Source organism: Electrophorus electricus, chromosome 15, assembly GCF_041902795.1.
Source record: "Electrophorus electricus isolate QZ-2024a chromosome 15, ASM4190279v1, whole genome shotgun sequence".
Taxonomy (NCBI): domain Eukaryota; kingdom Metazoa; phylum Chordata; class Actinopteri; order Gymnotiformes; family Gymnotidae; genus Electrophorus; species Electrophorus electricus.
Window position 1 is genome coordinate 20731726 of NC_137511.1, and position 20775 is coordinate 20752500.

The 20775-nt window shown below is 43.9% G+C and overlaps 1 protein-coding gene across 3 annotated transcripts in view; it reads right to left on the minus strand.

Annotated features, from left to right (window-relative positions):
• Positions 1-725: 725 nt before the first annotated feature.
• drosha (drosha ribonuclease III) overlaps positions 726-20775 on the minus strand; it is a 79609-nt gene continuing 59559 nt past the window's right edge. For 2 of the 3 annotated variants that reach the window (XM_081697894.1, XM_035533866.2), the window contains exons 29-32: positions 19320-19423; positions 11338-11430; positions 9919-9965; positions 726-1279 (exon numbers count right to left, since the gene is read on the minus strand). In XM_081697894.1, the coding sequence (XP_081554020.1) occupies positions 1146-1279; positions 9919-9965; positions 11338-11430; positions 19320-19423 (378 nt within the window). In that variant the 3' untranslated portion in view covers positions 726-1145. Of the gene's footprint in view, positions 1280-9918; positions 9966-9988; positions 10438-11337; positions 11431-19319; positions 19424-20775 lie in introns of those variants that run through there. The other variant, XM_081697895.1, reaches the window with a different exon arrangement.

The window sequence follows — 20775 nt, forward strand, 5'->3', positions numbered from 1 at the left end:
AACTTCCACTTTTTGATCCTAATGAGAAGAATGAAAATGGGTTATTTTTAAAGAACCACTTTTCTCCCTTTGCTCCCAGAAAGTGCTTTTTGGCACTGACTGGGAGAACAGGAGGTCTGACTGGATATAATTTGTACAATGCAACACTTCTGTTCCCAAATACGCAAACAACTACACAAAGCACTGAATATCCTCCATCACAGAATCTCTCACCAACGTGCATCTGAGATTTCAGTCATGATGCACTACCTACAGATCAACTTTACGTAGGGGTTTGGTAAACTGTCGGGGGAGACCTCATCCTGTTGGGGCTGTGCATCTTGTAGACTGAATAAGACAACAGGAGATTTACAGGACGTCTGTGAACCCAGTGTTTTTGTAGGCTTGTTCTACCATCGCATTACACAGAAAGAGGCTTGAAGAGATTTTTTGGAGAAAAAAAATGCACCTGCCATCTATCACTGCAGCCTGCTGCCTCCTGTCTCTCACTGCAGTTTGCTGCCTCCTGCCCATCACTGCATTCTGTTGCCCCCTTCCATCACTGCAGTTTGCTGCCTCCTGCCCATCACTGCAGTCTGCTACCTCCTGTCTATCACTGCAGTCTACCATCATCTGTCCATCAATGCAGCTTCTTGTTGCTTAATTTCAGCAAACAGCATATAATTTATTTCTAAACATAACAAACATATAATTCATTTCTAAGTATAAACTTAACAGCAAGGCAATTCCACAGATAGTTGATTATTTTTTATTAGTAGACATAATCCACTCAATATTGTTACTAAATATAAAATAACATTCAAATACGGCACCAAAAAGGTTCCCAAATAAAAATAAACACAAACTAAAAACCTCTGCCACAAGCAGTTAAAAGTACCGTCTCTCCTTTACCGGCAGAGCCACCATGTAAAGGGAAGTTCACAGCGCTACACAATGGAACGTCTGCAGGATAAGTCGCAATGTCCAGTGAAATAGGATGGGTCCTAACTCAGGTGTGGTCTTTCTAGGCATCATAGTAATGGGACAGGTCCTAACTCAGGTGTGGTCTTCAGCATGTCAAATTCATAATGAGCACCAGTGCATTTCCTCTTCTGACTTCAGCCTTCTGATTGGAGGCCCCTCCTGAAGATGCTCCTCTTCCATGCTCACTTGCGGCTGTCATCGCCATCATCGTCACTCTCTCGCTCCTGCCGCTCACGTTCTCTTCTCATCTCCTTCAGCTCCTGCCTGTACTTCCGCTCAATGAAGCGCTTCTGATGCGCCATCTGTGGGAAGTTGTCTGCAAGAGGAGAAGAAAAGGGCAGATACAACCTTCAGTCAAGATATTTCAGACGCCTGAAAACTTCATCAGGATTGTGAAGACATTAGTAAGGCAGCTCTGACAAATTGTGGAAATCGGTTTCGATCCTGCAATTATTTTGACTGATACAAGATCATAGAGAAGGATTAATTACAGTGTTCACAGAGCCCCATAATTTTAACTATCACTGCAAAACAGGCGTCACACTATGTATGTGGTTATAGTGCTGGGACTGAACAAACCCAATTAAAACACACATCACAGAAGTGCGGAAGCAATTGTCTGGATCTGTATTGCAGGTGTGAATGGAGGAAGACCAAGATGTGTGATGACCAAGATGCTTCAAATGTTTAGTTGTGTACATTTCACCACACACAAGATCAGGCCACATTGAACCCTTTTTCAGTTTTTAGATTTCGGCTTACGCTGACCACAGCAGGTCAGGCTCAGTGGTCAGCAGTCGGTGGTCAGTGTTGAGCATTCAGCTTTCAGTGTTCAGTGCTAAGCAGACTGTGTCCAGTGGTCAGTATCAGTGGTCCGTGTTCAGCAGTCAGACTAAGCAGGCAAGCTTCACATGGCGATGCTGTGCAAATGTCTAGAGTTCTCTAGAGGGATTAAGCTAACAGTAGTGCCAAGGCATATATTACAGACACATTAATGGCCACAGGTTGAAGAAAACAACTAAAGTCCCATTCAAATTTAATTTGTATTCATGCTAAATTTATTACACAAGTATAACACTTTGACCATGACCTAAAAAAGTGATAGTATTCAGTATGTATTAAGAGGTGTATGTGTATGTGCTGAAAGAAGTATCTGTGTGTGCGTGTGTGAGAAGCCTTCATCCTATGTGCCAAAATTCCATGTAGCAAGGTACAGCTTTAATACAAGGGTACCATTTACTATTTCGCCATAAACAGTTTCCAGGTAATCAGTTTTACAACCCTACCCCCACATAAACAATACATTTCAAGAAGACATCACATAAAATTAGGCACTCCAGAGTTGTGCTATGGTGTGAAGTTCAGGGTGAAGATGTGATGGTGTGGCGAGTTCAGGGTGGAGGTTTGCTGGTATGGGAGTTTAGGGTGGAAGTGAGATAATGTGGGGAGTTCAGGATGGAGGTGTGATGGTTTGGAGAGTTCAGGGTGGAGGTGTGATGGTTTGGGGAGTTCAGGGTGGATGTATGATGCTGTGGGGAGTTCATGGTGGAGGAATGATGGCATGGGAGTTTAGGAAGGAGGTGTGATGGTGTGGGTAGTTGAGGGTGGAGGTGTGATGGTGTGGGGAGTGTGCTCCTGGCACACAGCAGGGCCCACTGAGGAACATGGCTGTTCAGCAAGTCCATGGCTATGGACCCTTCCAGCATAATAATACACTGTGTCACCAGACACACATAACCACTGAATGGTGAAATCATGCTGGCTGATGGAGACACTAATGTGCTATGAGACAGCTGTACCAAATACACTGGTGACTCATTGTACAAAACTAGGACATGCAAATATATGTAAATGTAAATATATTACCTCACAAACAAATGATTTTCAAATAAAGCACATTCCCTTTACTAGAAAACCAAACCAAATATGATTGTATTAAATCTTCCTTAATTTTAAATGAATTTTGGGTACTTCTAATTTATGATATTCTATGATAACGCTATCATTTTTCTGTATTTGTGGCAGTTACATATTGTATGTTTCCTCACAAGCACTACCTAAATACTAATATTTATTAGGAGCATGGTACACTGGTATATCTGGTACACTGGTCTGTGCTTCATTCACACCAATTTCTTAAAACACATTTTTAGCATGTGCTTAGAAACAGAAAAACGGAAACATCCACAAGCCCAAAACACATTAAAAGCCAGGAGTGTTAGGAATGTTAAATGACCGTAATAGTTAAGTCCACTACCTTAAAGCTTCAGGGCCAGAGCTGACTAATGTTCACATTTTTCCAGCACTGAAGAGCAGAAAATGAGCTGCTATTTGAATAAAAATTCCTTTGCGCACATTCTGCCCTTACTGAGCTCAAGACAGACTTCAGCACAGAACAGAGTGCAAGCCAAAACGCTCTGAAGCACAAGAAAGTCCAGAATTTGTGGGCCAACATCCCATTCTGTGGAGTCTCATTCAGGATGAAGTACTTGGTCCACAACAGCCCTTTGTTAAGTCTGAAATGGCTCAGAGTGAATGTGTGTGTGTGTGTGTGTGTGTGTGTGTGTCTGTAAGTGTGTGTGTGTGTGTGTGTGTGTGTGTGTGTGTGTGAGAGAGTGTGTGTGTGAGTGAGATAGAGGGAGACAGTGGTAAGAAAAAGCAAGAGTGACAGAGTGGGAAGACAAAACACAAGAGTGAGCAAAAGAGGTGCAGCAAATGTAAGCAAAAGAGAACCTAAAAGACTCAAACAAGCAGAATAAATGCAATAAATGTACAGCTGTTCAGTTGTGCTTGTTGGCAGAGGCAACGGTAAAGTTGGGCACTTTTAACATCATGCAAATTCTCAGCAGTCAGGTGGTTTGGAGAGAAAATCACCTTTTGAGCAGCACGCTTTGCATACTGATGACCCTGCAAGCTTAAGACTGCACCTTGTTTACTGACAATGCAGCACTTCTGTTCAAAGACAGAGCTTCAGACTTGGAACTGTGAGGGCGGTCTGTGTGCGAAAGCCATTGAGTCCTTCACCAACGGTGTACATGGACATCAGGAGGAACGTGTCTTGTCCAGAACGGTAGGCACACTGATGAAACTGGGCCTGGTGTCTGCTGTTGATATTGTGAGCGTCTCTCATTATAATGGCAATTCAATTGTTTCATTAGTGAGCTGCTGCCCTGAAAGTGAACGTCTCTGAAAGAAAGAGATGACACATTCGGGAGACTATTTACGCTCTTAATTTTATAGGACTCTGTGTGTTTGTGTGTGGCAGGGAGAGGGGGTCTGGGGTGGTAGTAATGACTAGACTAGTGGAGTAGAACAATTATGGCTGATGACAGAGGTACGATAAGGACCCTTAAAAAAGAACCCTCAGCAGCAGACTGTCCAAACCAGTGCTGTTAACCAACCCTGCATTATTCAACAAAGCATGCGTTATCAAACAAGACCTCTTAATTAATCAAGTTGTCATTATTAAATGTGAAAATCAGAGCCTGTCAGCTCACCTCACTCCCCAGCCATCAACACACATCTAACCAGTTCTTATTAATGTGAATCAGACTCCTGTACCCCAGAGATCAGACCCATCTTTCCCAGTGAATCAAGTGCCACTATCCCAGGGAACCAGACCCCTCTTTAGCCCTAACCCTCTACCCCAGGGAATCAGACGCTTCTCTACCCTAACCCTCTACCCCAGGGAATCAGACGCCTCTCTACCCTAACCCTCTACCCCAGGGAATCAGACGCCTCTCTACCCTAACCCTCTACCCCAGGGAATCAGACGCTTCTCTACCCTAACCCCCTACCCCAGGGAATCAGACGCCTCTCTACCCTAACCCTCTACCCCAGGGAATCAGACGCTTCTCTACCCTAACCCTCTACCCCAGGGAATCAGACCCCTCTCTACCCTAACCCAGGGTACAGACAAAAACCTTTATCCCCCCAATTTATAGGCAACATATGGGCCAAGAATGAGAGGAGGGTAGAGTTGGTAGAAAAGACAAATGAACCCTTCAGATTTAGCTGAGCAATGTAGTTGACTAAAAGCATATTGCTTCAGCCATGGGAGGGACTTGAGTAACACCATGCCTGGTTATTCCTGGGGAGGTTGTGGGTCTTTCTAGACTTGTGTAAGGTCTCTGGCACTGTAAAAAAAAAACAAATACCTTTTTTTCTAAGTTTCCATGAATGCACAAAACTGGATAAAAATCAATTTTTTTCTGGTCTGATGTCAATGTGTGAGGAATAATTCTGTTTTATCACCACCTAAAGCTTGGGACATCAGAGTTCCACAGGGTTCTATATTGGGACCTCTGTTTTTCAGTTTATACATCAATGATCTAAAATCAGTATGCACTGGTGTGGAGCTTCAGATGCATGCTGATGACAGTCCTGTATACCCATGGACATGATGCACTGCAAGTTGATGCCAAATTATCATAAGCTACAGAAAAAGTGGCTCAGGGATTCCAGTTTAACTCAATGTTGAGAAAACAGTCAACATGTAATAAACAAAAACAGGGATTATCCTGAGATTTTGGTAAATAAAGATAAAAAAAATGTGGAGGAATTTAAACATTTAGGTATTGCTCTGGATCCTACACTTAGCTTCAAGGAACACAAAAAAGATGAGCAATACAATAAAATAGAATTGTCCAGTTTTATGTATTCAGATTTATGTATTCAGAATGTTTGTGTGGTGTTTGATTATCCATAACACTGTGCACACATGCTTGAAGAGCTTTGATCAGCTTCGCTCTGAGTGTAAGAGCTGGGTTAAAAGACTGTCTACAGGGGGCACTGTAGTCTTCCTACACGAGCTACCTTTTTGCACAATCTGTTTTTTGAGTCAAAGCTATTAAACAATGGAATGCATTAACCACTGATATGAAAACTTGTGCAGATTTTAAGACTTTTTCTCCCATGAAACAAAAAATGGATTACAAAATATCATATTTGCATTAACGTAATCGGACCCTGTTATCTGGATTCTCATTAGGATTGTGTATGTTGTATAGGTGTTGGGTGATGAGAGCCTGGTATGTAATTGGACTGAACGGGGAAGATAAGATCAGGGAAGTGAGGCAGTTAAATATTTAATTGATGTTGTGGGCTTTATTATGTTTTTAGTATTAGTCATACGTTTACCTGCCCTGGGACTGCAAATGGAAATTAGTTTATTACCTAACACTGGTGCAAAGTATCTCTTCTCTCCTGAGTTGAACATGTTTGGGAAATGGTCCCCAACAAAATAAATAAACTGAAAAGACCTTATTTGGCTATTTCTGCCTCAGTGCACCGAGCTTGAAACTCACACTGTCAAAGCAGCCATGGAGAAAGAGGTGAGCATTTTGGAGGAGACATGTCACTATCTCAGTTTATAGCCAATCAAATATGTGTCTGGAGGAAATGTGGAACTATCTCAGGTTATAGCCAATCAAATGTGTGTTTGGGGAAAAGATTTAAGCACCTAATTTCTTCTTACCACAGACATCTGTCACATCTATAAACCGAAGACAAAAACTATGTCCACAAACAACCAAAAGACGAAGACATCATTGGATCCCCATTTGCTTTGTAGTAGTTTGTCCATGTGTATACCGGGGGAAGGGATTCACTCGGAACAGGTCCATTCACATTCACCTTTGTTCACATGGTATATACCAAAACCTGATATATTCCTCCATCTTCAAATGATCTCAGAGGTTTCTACAGTACCTACAGTAACTCTTTAGAGTGCAGTTGGCTGTGACTCACATCTGAAACCTGCCTAGAGGGTTAGGGTTAGCTGTCTCACGCTTCTTTCTCTCTACCAAAACATCGGTCCACAACAGAAAACTGGTCTAGAGGACCTGTCCACAACACATCGTGTATGTCTGCGTAAGAGGTTGAAAAGGTGTGTGGATGTTTGTGAATGTGTAAACAGCCCACTCTTTAAACCCCAAAGTTGTTGCATATATGTTTATGTGTGTGGGATTTGTGTGTGTGCGTACCGCAGGTCCTGCTCTATAGACAGTAATTCTGTATGGTCTCTCCCCACTGTCCTGAGCTGCCTCTGTATTTCTCCTGCTCTCTACATTTTTGCTCCAAGTAAAAGTGAGATGATGGTTAACATTAAATTTAGCCTTGACACAAACAGGCAACAGACTGTCAAAGCCAGTGGCATTAAACAAGAAACCATCAGCTTACCATGTTCCCTCTGCCAAAAGGTTGCCAGATTTACGTTTTACAACGGCAGAGTTACTAGAAAATTCTTCCCCATCATGGCCCAGATGAACCAGAATGAGGAAATGCTGGCCCCACAGGGAAATAGGAAAGTTGATACACAGCCCACCTCCCCCAAAATGATTCATTATTCTAAAGTTCACCGATGTGAACATATAATGATTCTGAAGTTCACTGGTGTGAATGTGTCATTCTGAAGTTCACTGGCGTGAAGGTATCATTCTGAAGTCCACCACCTTTTAGTACTCAAATGTTCAGCCATAACACTGCAGAATTCCGGTTACACAATGGCAGAACTCCTGTCATGAAATGGCATAATTCTGGTCAAACACTGGCAGAATTCCAGCCACACAAAGGCAGAGTTCCAGACATGCAGTGCCCTAAATTCCATTCCTTTGTTTCAAGAAGACAAAAATTAAGCAACATCTTTAAATGTTCTGAAAATAAAAGTGCTTTTACCAATATCACCAGTGGTAAAAAACAGATTCCACTGCACGCACTGAGCGCTGTCCATATGAAGGCCCGACTCTGAGATAACTCCTTGAGCACGTGGCACAGGGGCCAAACCTCATCCAGCTTTACAACGATCATCTGCTCCATGCTGCTGCAAAACAGCCAGCACACTCAGCTGCCCTGCACGATCTGATTTCACAGCAAATCAGTACATGCCACTTCCTCTACTGGAGCTCAACTGACAAGCCACAAGGGGGCTGAACGACAGGGAGAAAGAGTGAGGTAAGAAGAAAGGAGGAGAAAGAGAATGAGAGAAAGAGAAAAGAGAGAGACCCCCCAACCCCAACTTGTTCATTCAAAAAAGAGGAATTTTGAACTCTACCACTATCTACCACTGCTGTGCCAACTAGAACGTGACGGATAGATGATATTAAACGAAATGACCTTTTCTGGAGGAATCGCTAATCTAGTCACACAAAACGGCAATTTATGAAGGGGAAATGTTCATTTACCAGCAACGAGCAAGTATCAATCAAACTGACAGATGCCTGCCGGAGAGGCCTGAACTACTGGGAAAGGGGAAAAAAACAGATTAAGGAGGCAAGAGGGAGTGAGAGTGAACAAACGAGGGAAAGAGAGAGGTGATAACAGAGAAAGAGGGATAGAGGGATGAGACAAAATAAATGAGTGAAGGACAGGAAGAAAGAGTGGCAAGCAGGAAGGTGGAAGAAGGGCAGACAGGAAGGGGAGGAGGAAATGAATACAGAGGAGGAGGGGCAAACAAGGGGGCCTTCCCAAGGGGAAATGGGGAGGGGTGCAAACACGAAGAGGCGAGGAAAGTATGAAGAGAGAGCAGGAGAAGTAAGGGGAGGGACAAACAGGAAGAATGGTAGGACAAAGAGAAAGATCAGGGGATGGGCAAAGAGAAAGAGTGCAGAGATGTCAGTACTTTAGACATGTGTGCTATTAGCAGACGGAGTGAGACGCCGCGGAGATACGGGAGTGCATGTGTGTACTACGTCCTGAGCATGTGTGTACTACGTCCTGCTGGTCTGAGCTGGCACTTTGTTAAACAGAGAGGAAATAGAGACAGACAGCATCAATCTGGGGTGAATTGGGACCCCAACAGTGGCTCAATCAGAACGGTGAACCTTCACAAACAGTACAAACACGAGTTACAAACCTGCAGCCCCAGTGAGTCCTAGGGAACAAGACTGACTTCCTTCTCATTTAATAGCACAGCATTTTACAAATTGCGGTGATACGTGGTCATTGCAACTCACTTAGGAAGTGCAGTCTTTTTTGAAGTGTACTTAATGACTTAAAAAAACACAAGTAATCTGTTGAAACTACATGTAAATGTGCATGATGGAGAACAACTGAACTTGATGGGACACATCAACATTAAAATGCATTAGAGACCCAGCTGCATGTGGACAGGATCGCTGGGCCTTTCTTTAAAAAAAAGAAGCTTTTGTCCAAACCAGAAAACATGCTTCTAATTTTCCCTGAGTGCTTCATAATTATCCCGAACACCAGCCCAGAATCAAAGCTTTGTGAAGGGGCCTTAGTAAGATCTTCATTGTGATCTCATGGTTAGAGAGTGCTCCCACTGGAGTGCTCTTTCAGAACAAAGCTCACCTCAACAATACACCTCCCTATTAGACCAAACAATGAAACTGTTAATGCTATCCTCCATGGCCATTAGCGTAGCAGAGAGCACTTGATACCCAGTCTGTTTTCTGCATTGTGTGGTATGGGAGGAGAGTGTGTCAGGGGCTGGCCTAGTCAGGCCTGGAAACTAACGTGGGCTTCAGGACATGACTTTAAATATATGCCTTCTGCAGAAGGCACCCACAGCCCCCAATGGAAATGAAAGGAACCACAGACGTGATCTGTACGTATTTACACGAGAATGCAAAGACTCACATGTCAGACACACAGATGCAGGTTCATGTGCTTGTGCGCGCACACACACACAGAAAAGGCACTGCACTTGGGCATTCATGCATGTGTGTGCACACATATGTGCACTCACTCTCACACACTCACACACACACAAATGGAGCTATCTGTTAACCTGTTAGGATCAAAAACATTTTCTTTTTTACCAACACTTCCTTTTCTATTGTTTGGGTTGCAATGTTTGGGTTGTGCCCTTTAATATTTAAAGAGTCGTAGGCATCACCGACATTTCTTCAGTAATGTTCAATGAGGGTATAGTCATACGTGTCACCGACATTTCTTCAGTAATGGTTAATGAGGGAAATCATATGCATCACTTACATTTCTCCAGTGCGTCCATGGCAGCACCCATCTCCGCCTGCTGGATGCTGTTTCAAGGTGAAAAAAACAGAACATGACATACAGAACGAGAGAGAGAGAGAGAGAGAGAGAGAGAGAGAGCGCTTTAACTCATCACCTCCAAGTCTGGGTTGAAAGTCAGCTACAGGGCATAGGAGTGGAAAGAGAGATTTAAAAAAGTGTTTACTAAAACTGTGTGTGTGTGTGTGAGTGTGTGTGTCTGTGTCTCTATGTATGATGGTACAGAGCACCGGGATTGAGCTCCAGGTCTGGTAAGGTAAACTCCAGGTCTGGTAAGGTAAGCTCCAGGTCTGGTAAGGTAAACTCCAGGTCTGGTAAGGTAAGCTCCAGGTCTGGTAAGGTAAGCTCCAGGTCTGGTAAGGTAAGCTCCAGGTCCAGGTTCTAAAGTCTTGTTAGAACAACATTCTCCTCTGTAGCCTCCTGTGCTCACCCACGGGGGGTGGGTGGTGGGGGGATCTTAGGGTTGGGTAAAACAAACAGCTGAGGATGGGTAAAAGACAAAAAGAAAGAAAGAAGGTTCAGAGAGAGTCCAAACCAGCTTAAAGCCAGAGAGAGGACTCATACAAGCCTAGAGGGAGCAGGTTCAAATGTAATAGGCTGGAGTGGATGTGATAAGGGAAGACAATAGGGGAGGAGTGTACCATGTGGGTAGGGGCTAAGGCATTAGGGGAGGAGTGTACCATGTGGGTAGGGGCTAAGGCATTAGGTGAGGAGTGTACCATGTGGGTAGGGGCTAAGGCATTAGGGGAGGAGTGTACCATGTGGGTAGGGGCTAAGGCATTAGGGGAGGAGTGTACCATGTGGGTAGGGGCTAAGGCATTAGGGGAGGAGTGTACCATGTGGGTAGGGGCTAAGGCATTAGGGGAGGAGTGTACCATGTGGGTAGGGGCTAAGGCATTAGGGGAGGAGTGTACCATGTGGGTAGGGGCTAAGGCATTAGGGGAGGAGTGTACCATGTGGGTAGGGGCTAAGGCATTAGGGGAGGAGTGTACCATGTGGGTAGGGGCTAAGGCATTAGGTGAGGAGTGTACCATGTGGGTAGGGGCTAAGACATTAGGTGAGGAGTGTACCATGTGGGTAGGGGCTAAGGCATTAGGTGAGGAGTGTACCATGTGGGTAGGGGCTAAGGCATTAGGGGAGGAGTGTACCATGTGGGTAAGGGCTAAGGCATTAGGGGAGGAGTGTACCATGTGGGTAGGGGCTAAGGCATTAGGTGAGGAGTGTACCATGTGGGTAGGGGCTAAGGCATTAGGTGAGGAGTGTACCATGTGGGTAGGGACTAAGGCATTAGGGGAAGAGTGTACCATGTGGGTAGTACCAAGAAGGTTGGGGTGCGCTACATGGGGTGGGGCTAAGGCATGGGGCAGATTGTAGCCATACCTGGGGCCTTTTCCACATCCTATCCTCTCCCCTTTAAAGTACACGGCAACCGTGTAGGTCCGTGCATGGGATGGTCCCACCGTCTGCAGTGTTCTGGAATGCGACAAAAAAAACAAAAATCACATACGGAGGAGGAAACTGAACATAAAATGAAAAAGGATTCAGGGAGTAGGAGTGCAAGTGGAAGAGAGAGAGTACAGTCTAGAGAGAGTAGTCTAGAGAGGGAGTATAGTCTAGAGAGTGAGAAAGAGTGAGTACAGTCATGAGAAAGAGTAGCTTAGAGAGTACAGTCTAGAGAGAGAGTAGTCTAGAAAGGGATTTAATCAAATTAATCAGACAAAGCAAAGAAGTCTATCTGGAACACAGACACTGATACCAAAATTCAGTCTAAATAACTGACCTGTCAGGCCCTAAACAGAGAATATGAACTAACACCGTCAAATCCACAGCAGATCCTCACCATGTACCATGACTCAATGACCACAATCTGGCCACAGAAACAGGCAGATACAAACAATCCTGGCTGCCCAGAGAGAGAGAAGATTGCGAGGTCACTGTGAGAGCAATGAGAAGACTGTGTGGTCACTGTGAGAGTGGTGAAGACAGAACAGCAATTTCTCCTCCATTGTGAAAAAAAAAAAAAATCACACAGATTCTCCAAAATTTAAAAGTAAAATGTAATAGTATACTCCCCAATTTAAATTTTTCTCTCAACCTAAATAATTACAAATTATCCTCAGAAGGAAACAGCCCCTTCCTTGCAAAATATGTGGCAACGTCACCGTCTGAGACAGTGAACACCACACTACACTACTACATGCACCACATCTCTGTTTATATATTTACTGCCATTATTACTGATTTTGTTTTGTATAGCTTATAATTTGTCACTTTTTAAACTTTTATTATTATTTATATGACTATTAGAACCATTATTGTCATATTCAGCTACAAACTATTAGAGTGAGAGGAGAGAGTGAGAGTAGGGGAGAGAACAGGAGAGAGTAAAGGAGAAACTGCTGGGGACTCTGGGCCATCCAGAATGGGAAGAGGAGAAAGGGAAGACTCCATTGGACAAGACCCACAGGGTCATTCATCTCTGGCCATGCGGATGGCTGAAGTGCTTACCTGGTCTGAAACACTCACTGGACAGAAACACAATAAAACTGGATCATGGGGCTTAACTCTTGGGCTAAAAATGTTTCACAGCAAAATTGGTCACCAAGGGAAAGAGTTGAGGAAATTGACAATGCTCTCTCCCGCCAAGAGGCACAGAGGGGTCTGACCGGACTATATACACACAACGACCATGAAACCCACACAATCTTTAGGAAATGCTCAATGTCCAACACAGCGCTCATGAAACACCTAACGCTCATAATAGACGCAATGAACACGAATCATACAATGTTCAACACACATCATGAAACACACACAACAACCCTGATACTTTAAAATGCAACGATTATTTGTTATTAGCTATTCTTCACAGAAAAACCAGGCAATTTTGAGAGACGTTATGACTGCATGTGCATTGTTAACACATTAGCAAGAGGCAGGTTCCTATTAACTGCATTTTTAACAACATATTTACTTATTTCATGATGCAGATACATATTTAATATCATGTGGTCATTTGCAGTGCGTAATTAATCATTTATGGCTCTTTCTGTAGTTGCAGCAGTAGATTTTAAACATGTTCTGTCCAACCCTAACCAAAGCCTTGGGCCAAGGGTGAAGAGCTCATATGCCCTTTATAAATCTTATATGCTTCATTTGGGATTGTTTCTATTTTTAATTTATGTTTGATAGATGTATACTTAAGGTTTAATTGCTTCTATATTTCAGATTTTCTGAATGACTCTGTGACATATGACATATCTACCCCCCCTCTATCTACCCCCTCTCTATCGACCACCTTCATATCTACCCCCTCTCTATCGACCACCTTCATATCTACCCCCTCTCTATCGACCACCTTCATATCTACCCCCTCTATCTACCCCCTCTCTAATCGACCACCTTCATATCTACCCCCTCTCTATCGACCACCTTCATATCTACCCCCTCTCTATCTACCCCCTCTCTATCTACGCCCCCTTCCTTCTCTCCTCCTCTTGTCTCTCTTGCTCATCTTAAGTTTGATCACACATGGACTGATGGTCAGTGTTAGAGTAGCACCCTCATCTTCCATCCACATGTTAAAAAAACAGTCAGTTTCTCCACATGCACAAATAAACACTGGGAATCTGAGGACCAACAATCCCTGTATCTGAGGACCAACTGTCTCCTGAATCTGAGGACCAACAGTCCCTGTATCCGAGGACCAACTGTCTCCTGAATCAGAGACATTTACATTTATGGAATTTAGCTGATGCTTTTATCAAAAGCGACTTATAATTCTGAGTGAACACAACTTCAGCAACTGAGGGTTAAGGGCCTTGCCCAGGGGCCCAAAAGTGGCATCAGTGGGGCTTGAACTGGCAACCCTCCTATTACAAGTCAAGTACCTTAATCACTGAGCTAACACCGCACCCGAAAGTCACCTGATCAGTCATGCTGATCACTGTGTGGTTCTACCTACTGTACCGTCTGTGCTCACAGTGCAGCTCTACGTAGTATATCATGTGTGCTGATCTCAGTGCAGCTCTACATACTGTACCATCAGTGCTCACAGTGCGAATCTACCTACCGTACCATCTGTGCTGATCTCAGTGCAGTTCTACCTACTGTACCATCTGTGCTCACAATCTACCTACCATACCATCCGTGCTGATCTGACTGCGGTTCTACCTACTGTACTGTCTGTGCTCAGAGTGCAGCTCTACCTACTATATTGTCTTTGCAGGTCACAGTGCCTTATACTACTATATCAATATATATGCATTCTTGCACTAATACACCAATATATATGCATTCTTGCACTAATACACCAATATATATGCAGTTTTACAGTGGTGCCTGAAAGTTGGTGAACACTTTAGAAGTTGCTATATTTCTGCATAAATTTGACCTTAAACTCTTAAAATTAGATAGAACCAAATCAGATTAATGAGAAAAATATTATCTGTCATTTATTTATTAAGGAAAATTATCCAGTATCACATATCTGCGAGTGGCAAAAGTATGTGAAACCTTAGGATTAGCAGTTAATTTGAAGATGAAATTTTAGTCAGCTGTTGTCAATCAGTGGAATGTCAATCAGATGCGAGTGGACACCCTGTTTTATTTAAAGAACAGAGAAAATTCTCATTTTCACATCACATTTGTGGAAGTGTATCATGGCACAAAAAAAGAAGATTTCTGAGGACCTCAGAAGAAGAGTTGTTGATGCTCAGGCTGGAAAAGGTTACATAACCATCTCTAAAGAGAGTTTGGACTCCACGAATTCAGTCAAACTGTATAAAAATGGAGGAAATTCAAGAGCATTATTACACCCCCCCAGCAGTTGTCGACCAACAAAGATCATGCCAAGATCAAGTGTGTAATAGTCTGTGAGGTCAAAAAAACCACAAGGTAACTTAAAATTAAAGGCCTTTCTCATATTGGCTAAGGTTGATGAGTCCACCATCAGAACACTGAACAACAGTGGTGTGCATGGTAGGGTGGAAGAAAAACACTGATCTCCAGAAAGAACACTGCTGCCCATCTGCAGTTTATTAAAGATCTCATGGACAAGCCAGAAGGCTACTGGAACAGCGTTTTTCGTTTAAATGAGAAGTGTTGTTTGGAGAAAGGGAAACGCTGCATTCCAGCATAAAAACCTCATCTCTTCTGTGAAACATGGTGGTGGTAGTATCATGGTTTGGGTCTGTGTTGCTGTATCTGGGCCAGGACAGCTTGCCTTCTTTGATGGAACAATGGATTCTGAATTAAAGCCGCAAATACTAAAGGAAAATGTCAGTTCATCTGATAATATAGACACGACTCTAACAATATATATGCAATGTTACACTAAAAATGATATATGAACAGTCATAAACGAATACACACAGACACATTCATCAGCTGTACAAAGTGGTTCTGAATTTGTAGGAACCAGTTTACATATGAATAAATTTAATCATAACATCGATAGCTAAGGAAGGACCTCTGTTGAAACATCCTGTTTCTCTGGAAACATGTACACACACACACACACACACACACACACACACACACACACACACACATATATATATATATATATAAAATATGTGTTTGTGTGTTTCAGACAGAGGTCCTTCCTCAGCTATCATCAATGTATGTATGTATGTATGTATGTATGTATGTATGCGTCTTACGCTTGATATATGCACTGATCAGGCACAACATTAAGATCTTTGACAAGTGAATTGAATAACATTTCCTTACAATGGCACCCATCATGGAGTGAGATATATTAGGCCACAAGTGAACAGTCAGTTCTTGAAGGTGATGTGTTAGAAGCACGAAAAACAGGCAAGGGTAAGGGTCTGAGCAAATTTGACAAGAACCAAACTGTAATGGACAGAAGACTGAGTCAGAAAAGCAGGTCTTCTGGGGTGTTCCTGGTATGCTGTGGTTCACACCTACCAAAAGTGGTCCAAGGAAGGACAAGCGATGAAATGGTGACATGGACACCCAAGGCTCCGTGATGCCTGTGATCCAATCTCACAAAACAGATACTGCAGCTTATATTGCTGAATAAGTTAATGCTAGCTATGATAGAAACGTGTACGGGGCTGCATAGAAACAGAGCAGTGTCCACGCTGACCCCTGTCCACTGCTGAAAGCACCTACAATGGGCACATGAGCATTAGCAGTGGAATAAGGTGTCACGTCTGATAAATCAAATTCTCTTTAATATCATGTAAACAGCCAGCTACAAATGCATCATTTGTGCCAAGATGCACGATGGGAAGAAGGCAAGCCGGCGGAGGCAGTGTGATGTTCTGGTTAATGTTCTGCTGGGAAACCTTGGTCCTGGCATTCATGTGGATGTTACTTTGAAAATACCACCTACCTACACATTACTGCAGACCAAGTTCACCCCTTCATGACAACAGTATTCTCTAATGGCAGTGGACCCTTTCAGTAGGATAATGCGCCCTGCCACATGGCAAAAATTGCTCGGGAATGTTTTGAGGAACGTGGAAGAGTTCAAGGTGTTGACTTGGCCTCCAAATTCCCCAGATCTCAATCTGTGGGATGTGTATGTATGTATCTCACACACACACACACACACACACACACACACACACACACACACACACACACACACACACACACACACACAGAATATGCAGTCTTCTACAAATACATTGATATATAAGCAGTCTTACACTTATCCACTGACATAGGTCTTACATACACGCAACACCCACATTTTATATTATATACCTTAACTGATTTTCAGAAGAGAAAATATTCTACCTGCCACCAGTCCACACTACTATTATTGCTCACCTTAGCAGCACATACTCATGCCAGCTAAGACCAGAATTATACATTAACTTAACACTATGTCAGGCTAAAGCTTAAAGCTCATCATGTTACAAGGCATAATATTTCAGTCCAGCTGTTATATTTGGTGGTCCCTTACCTATTCAGTCTGGACAAAAGTACATCTTGCTTCCTTCTCTTAGCTATAGTTTGCTGGTAACATGTGACAAACATAACCTCTAATTTGATTTACCTGTTACAAACAAGACCTCTAATCTAAATGACCTGTTACAAACAAAACCTTAAAGATACAGGGTTTGTTATGAATACAACCTGTAATCTAAACTTTGAAACACGTCAGTGAATAGGTACATGAGCAAATTATTACAAATTTAGATTCTCATTATAAAGTTGTGGAAACTGCTCTAGGTGTGCTACCTTACAAAGTGTCTCCTAAGTGTTTGGTGTTACCATGAACTGGAACAATACTCCAACGTTCCATTAATAATTAGGTCTGATATAATCATCATGCAACTCTGTGAAGCGTTCACACAGCTCTGACCCAATCATCATGCAGCTCTGTGAAGCGTTCACACAGCTCTGACCCAATCATCATGCAGCTCTGTGAAGTGTTCACACAGCTCTGACCCAATCATCATGCAGCTCTGTGAAGCGTTCATACAGCTCTGACCCAATCATCATGCAGCTCTGTGAAGCGTTCACACAGCTCTGACCCAATCATCATGCAGCTCTGTGAAGCGTTCACACAGCTCTGACCCAATCATCATGCAGCTCTGTGAAGTGTTCACACAGCTCTGACCCAATCATCATGCAGCTCTGTGAAGCGTTCACACAGCTCTGACCCAATCATCATGCAGCTCTGTGAAGCGTTCACACAGCTCTGACCCAATCATCATGCAGCTCTGTGAAGTGTTCACACAGCTCTGACCGAATCATCATGCAGCTCTGTGAAGCATTCACACAGTTCTGATCCAATCATCACACAGCTCTGTAGAGCATTCACACACTTCTGACCCAATTATCATGCAGCTTTGTGAACCGTTCCAGAAGGGAAAGCACACGTGAATGTGTCCCTGTGTCTCCATGTTGCGTCCCCGTGCTCCGTGTGATTTCCCCTCACACAGTACAAATATGTGAATCCAGCATTTTATGAAGTCTTTTGACATTAGAGAAAATCAGGTTGAGTCTGGCAGAAACATAGAATGGGGTTAGAAGATCAAGTATAAAACAATCTGTTCACTGTACACTGTAATAGCATGTTCCCAGGTGCTAAAAGGATTGCTCAGAAAGAGTGCTTAAACAAATGAGAGCGAGTTGGTAAATGATGGCACAAGAACATTCTGTAACCACTGTGGCCAAGAACACCACCACACAGTTTGGACATCGCACTGGGTGAGCTCAAGCCATAAGCCACAACATGAGGATGAGTCTGACACTGATTTTATAATGCACGTCATCCAACTGCACCCCATCATTTGCCAAGGAAACACATATGTTTCATCAGAAGACATGGATAGTCTGTAAAAATGATATTTGGTTTCCTAATACATCATTACTCAAGAATACTGCACTGTGCAACCACATTATTCTCTGTGGAACCCTAAGCCCCATCATTCTCCTCTATCAGAGTCAGTGTGAACCATACTGTGGGGCAGTATTACAGTGTAGCGCAGTAATACAGTGTTGGGCAGTAATACAGGGTGGGGGAACATTACAATGTGGGGCAGTATTACGTTGTAGGGCAGCATTATGGTGTGGGGCACTATCATGGTGTGGGGCAGTATTACAGTGTGGGGCAGTAATACAGTGTACCCTGTTTCACATGTAGTTTCTGTTGTTTCACTTATAATTTCTAATGTAGTACACACACACACACACACACACACACACACACACACACACACACACACACACACACACACACACACAGAGTTCCTCTCATTTTATTTGTCACACACACAGAATCTCTCAAATGCATATAGACACATGGTCTCTTTTTCTATATCTCTCACACACACAAAGTCAGACAGACACAGACAAGACTAACCCACTCCTCCATTCCTCACTCATTCATTCCTTCACACACTCCCTCACTCACTCCTTCACTGCCTGACTCAATCGCTCTTCGCATTCTCTTGCACACATGTTCTCTCTGTCTCACCTTCGCTGTCCCCCTTCCTCACTCTTTAACTCTCTGCACCATATACAAGCACAATCCATCCACTATCCAGTGTACAGATAAATGAGCAACTTTATAAGGGAGCAGGTGAGTGAACGAGGGGAAGTGAGCAAGGGGGCAGAGGAGTGGCGAAGCAGGAGAGGGAACGAGGGGAAGTGAGCAAGGGGGCAGAGGAGTGGCGAAGCAGGAGAGGGAACGAGGGGAAGTGAGCAAGGGGGCAGAGGAGTGGCGAAGCAGGAGAGGGAACGAGGGGAAGTGAGCAAGGGGGCAGAGGAGTGGCGAAGCAGGAGAGGGAACGAGGGGAAGTGAGCAAGGGGGCAGAGGAGTGGCGAAGCAGGAGAGGGAACGAGGGGAAGTGAGCGAATGTAGAAGCTGGTACTTGTAGAGCGGGATGTCGGGTTCTTTTCCTTCCGTGCGCAGGGTGAGGCAGCACTGCTGGAGCTGGGACTTGGGGTCGTTCCAGTCCTGGTTCAGAATAAACTCCTGCAAAGCCAACATAAACGGCCAGAAGTCATTTTCTTTCTTGTGCTTTCTTAGACACACACACACACACACACACACACACACACACACAGTAATGCACACACACCCACTAATACATACAGACAAACAGAACAAATCATAGACTACTTAAGACAAAAGTGGACAGTGGCGACAGAAATAAGTGTCCCAGGTGTACAGCACTGATACATTCTCATTGCTCTCAAAGGGCACATCTAAAAGCACTTCCATTAACAAAAATGCACTTGGCACAGGGAGAAAATGGAGACTTTGAACCTAGAATAGTCTGTTGCAATTCATTTGTAGTAGCTCTATGTCCCCCCTCCACCCAGCCTGTGACCACTTTCTCCTGCCCCCGGGTTTTGTCTCTAGCTGTAGTGTAGCCATTACTCTCTCTTTCTTTACCAGCTGTTTCTTTGTCCCTTCTGAACACAAGTTGAGCTGTCGCACTTTCTTTCTGTCTTGCTCTCACTCCTTCTGTCTCTTGCTCGCGTACACCCTCTCTGTACCTGATTCTTCCTACTTTCTCCTAATTTGTGACCTTCTTAGCTCCCCGGAGGGTCCCAGTAAGACTCTCCTCCTCTGCCCTCTGGCCCCGCTGTTGAAGAGGGGAGGTGGTGGTTGAGTGGAAATTGGAGTTCTTCACTCATGCTTCCCCCATATGGAAATCAGGGCTACGGTCCCTTCTGACCCCATCCCACAACACACACACACACACACACACACACACACACACACACACACACACACACACACACACAGGTCCTTCTCTCTGGAGATGTGTGGCCCAACAGCAATTAGCACGGCATATCACACTGCTGCCAAAGATTGCACAGTGTGTGTGTGTGTGTGTGTGTGTGTGTGTGTGTGTGTGTGCACGCTCATATGTGCGTACGGGAGACAGCTTGAGAGAACAAGTGTGACTCCAGGCCACGTTAAGAGGAGAGGGAGAGAATTCTCTCCCACGGTCCCAGCTTCCTTTATTAAAACACTGTGCTTACTTTAGTGACAGCCTGCTAGCCTTGTTGCCTTAAAAGAGCGGCGTTTCTGTTGGCTAGCGCCTCGACGGCAGTGCGGGGAGAGTTCTCTAATGAGCAGAGAGTGACACTTAAGCAGTGCAGAAGCAGAAATGAGCCACTCTGCTTGGCATTGATCACACCGGTCTGCTGCTGGAACCAACTGCTGTGTCCTTGATTGATTGCCAGGAGAATAAATAGTTCCCTGAATAGCTCTGCTCAGCGCAAGGACGGAAGCGAGGGCTCTTCAACAGACAGCTCTAAATTAAGAGCACAGATTAGAATGCGTTATTTTAAACTGGCTCACAAGCATGACGG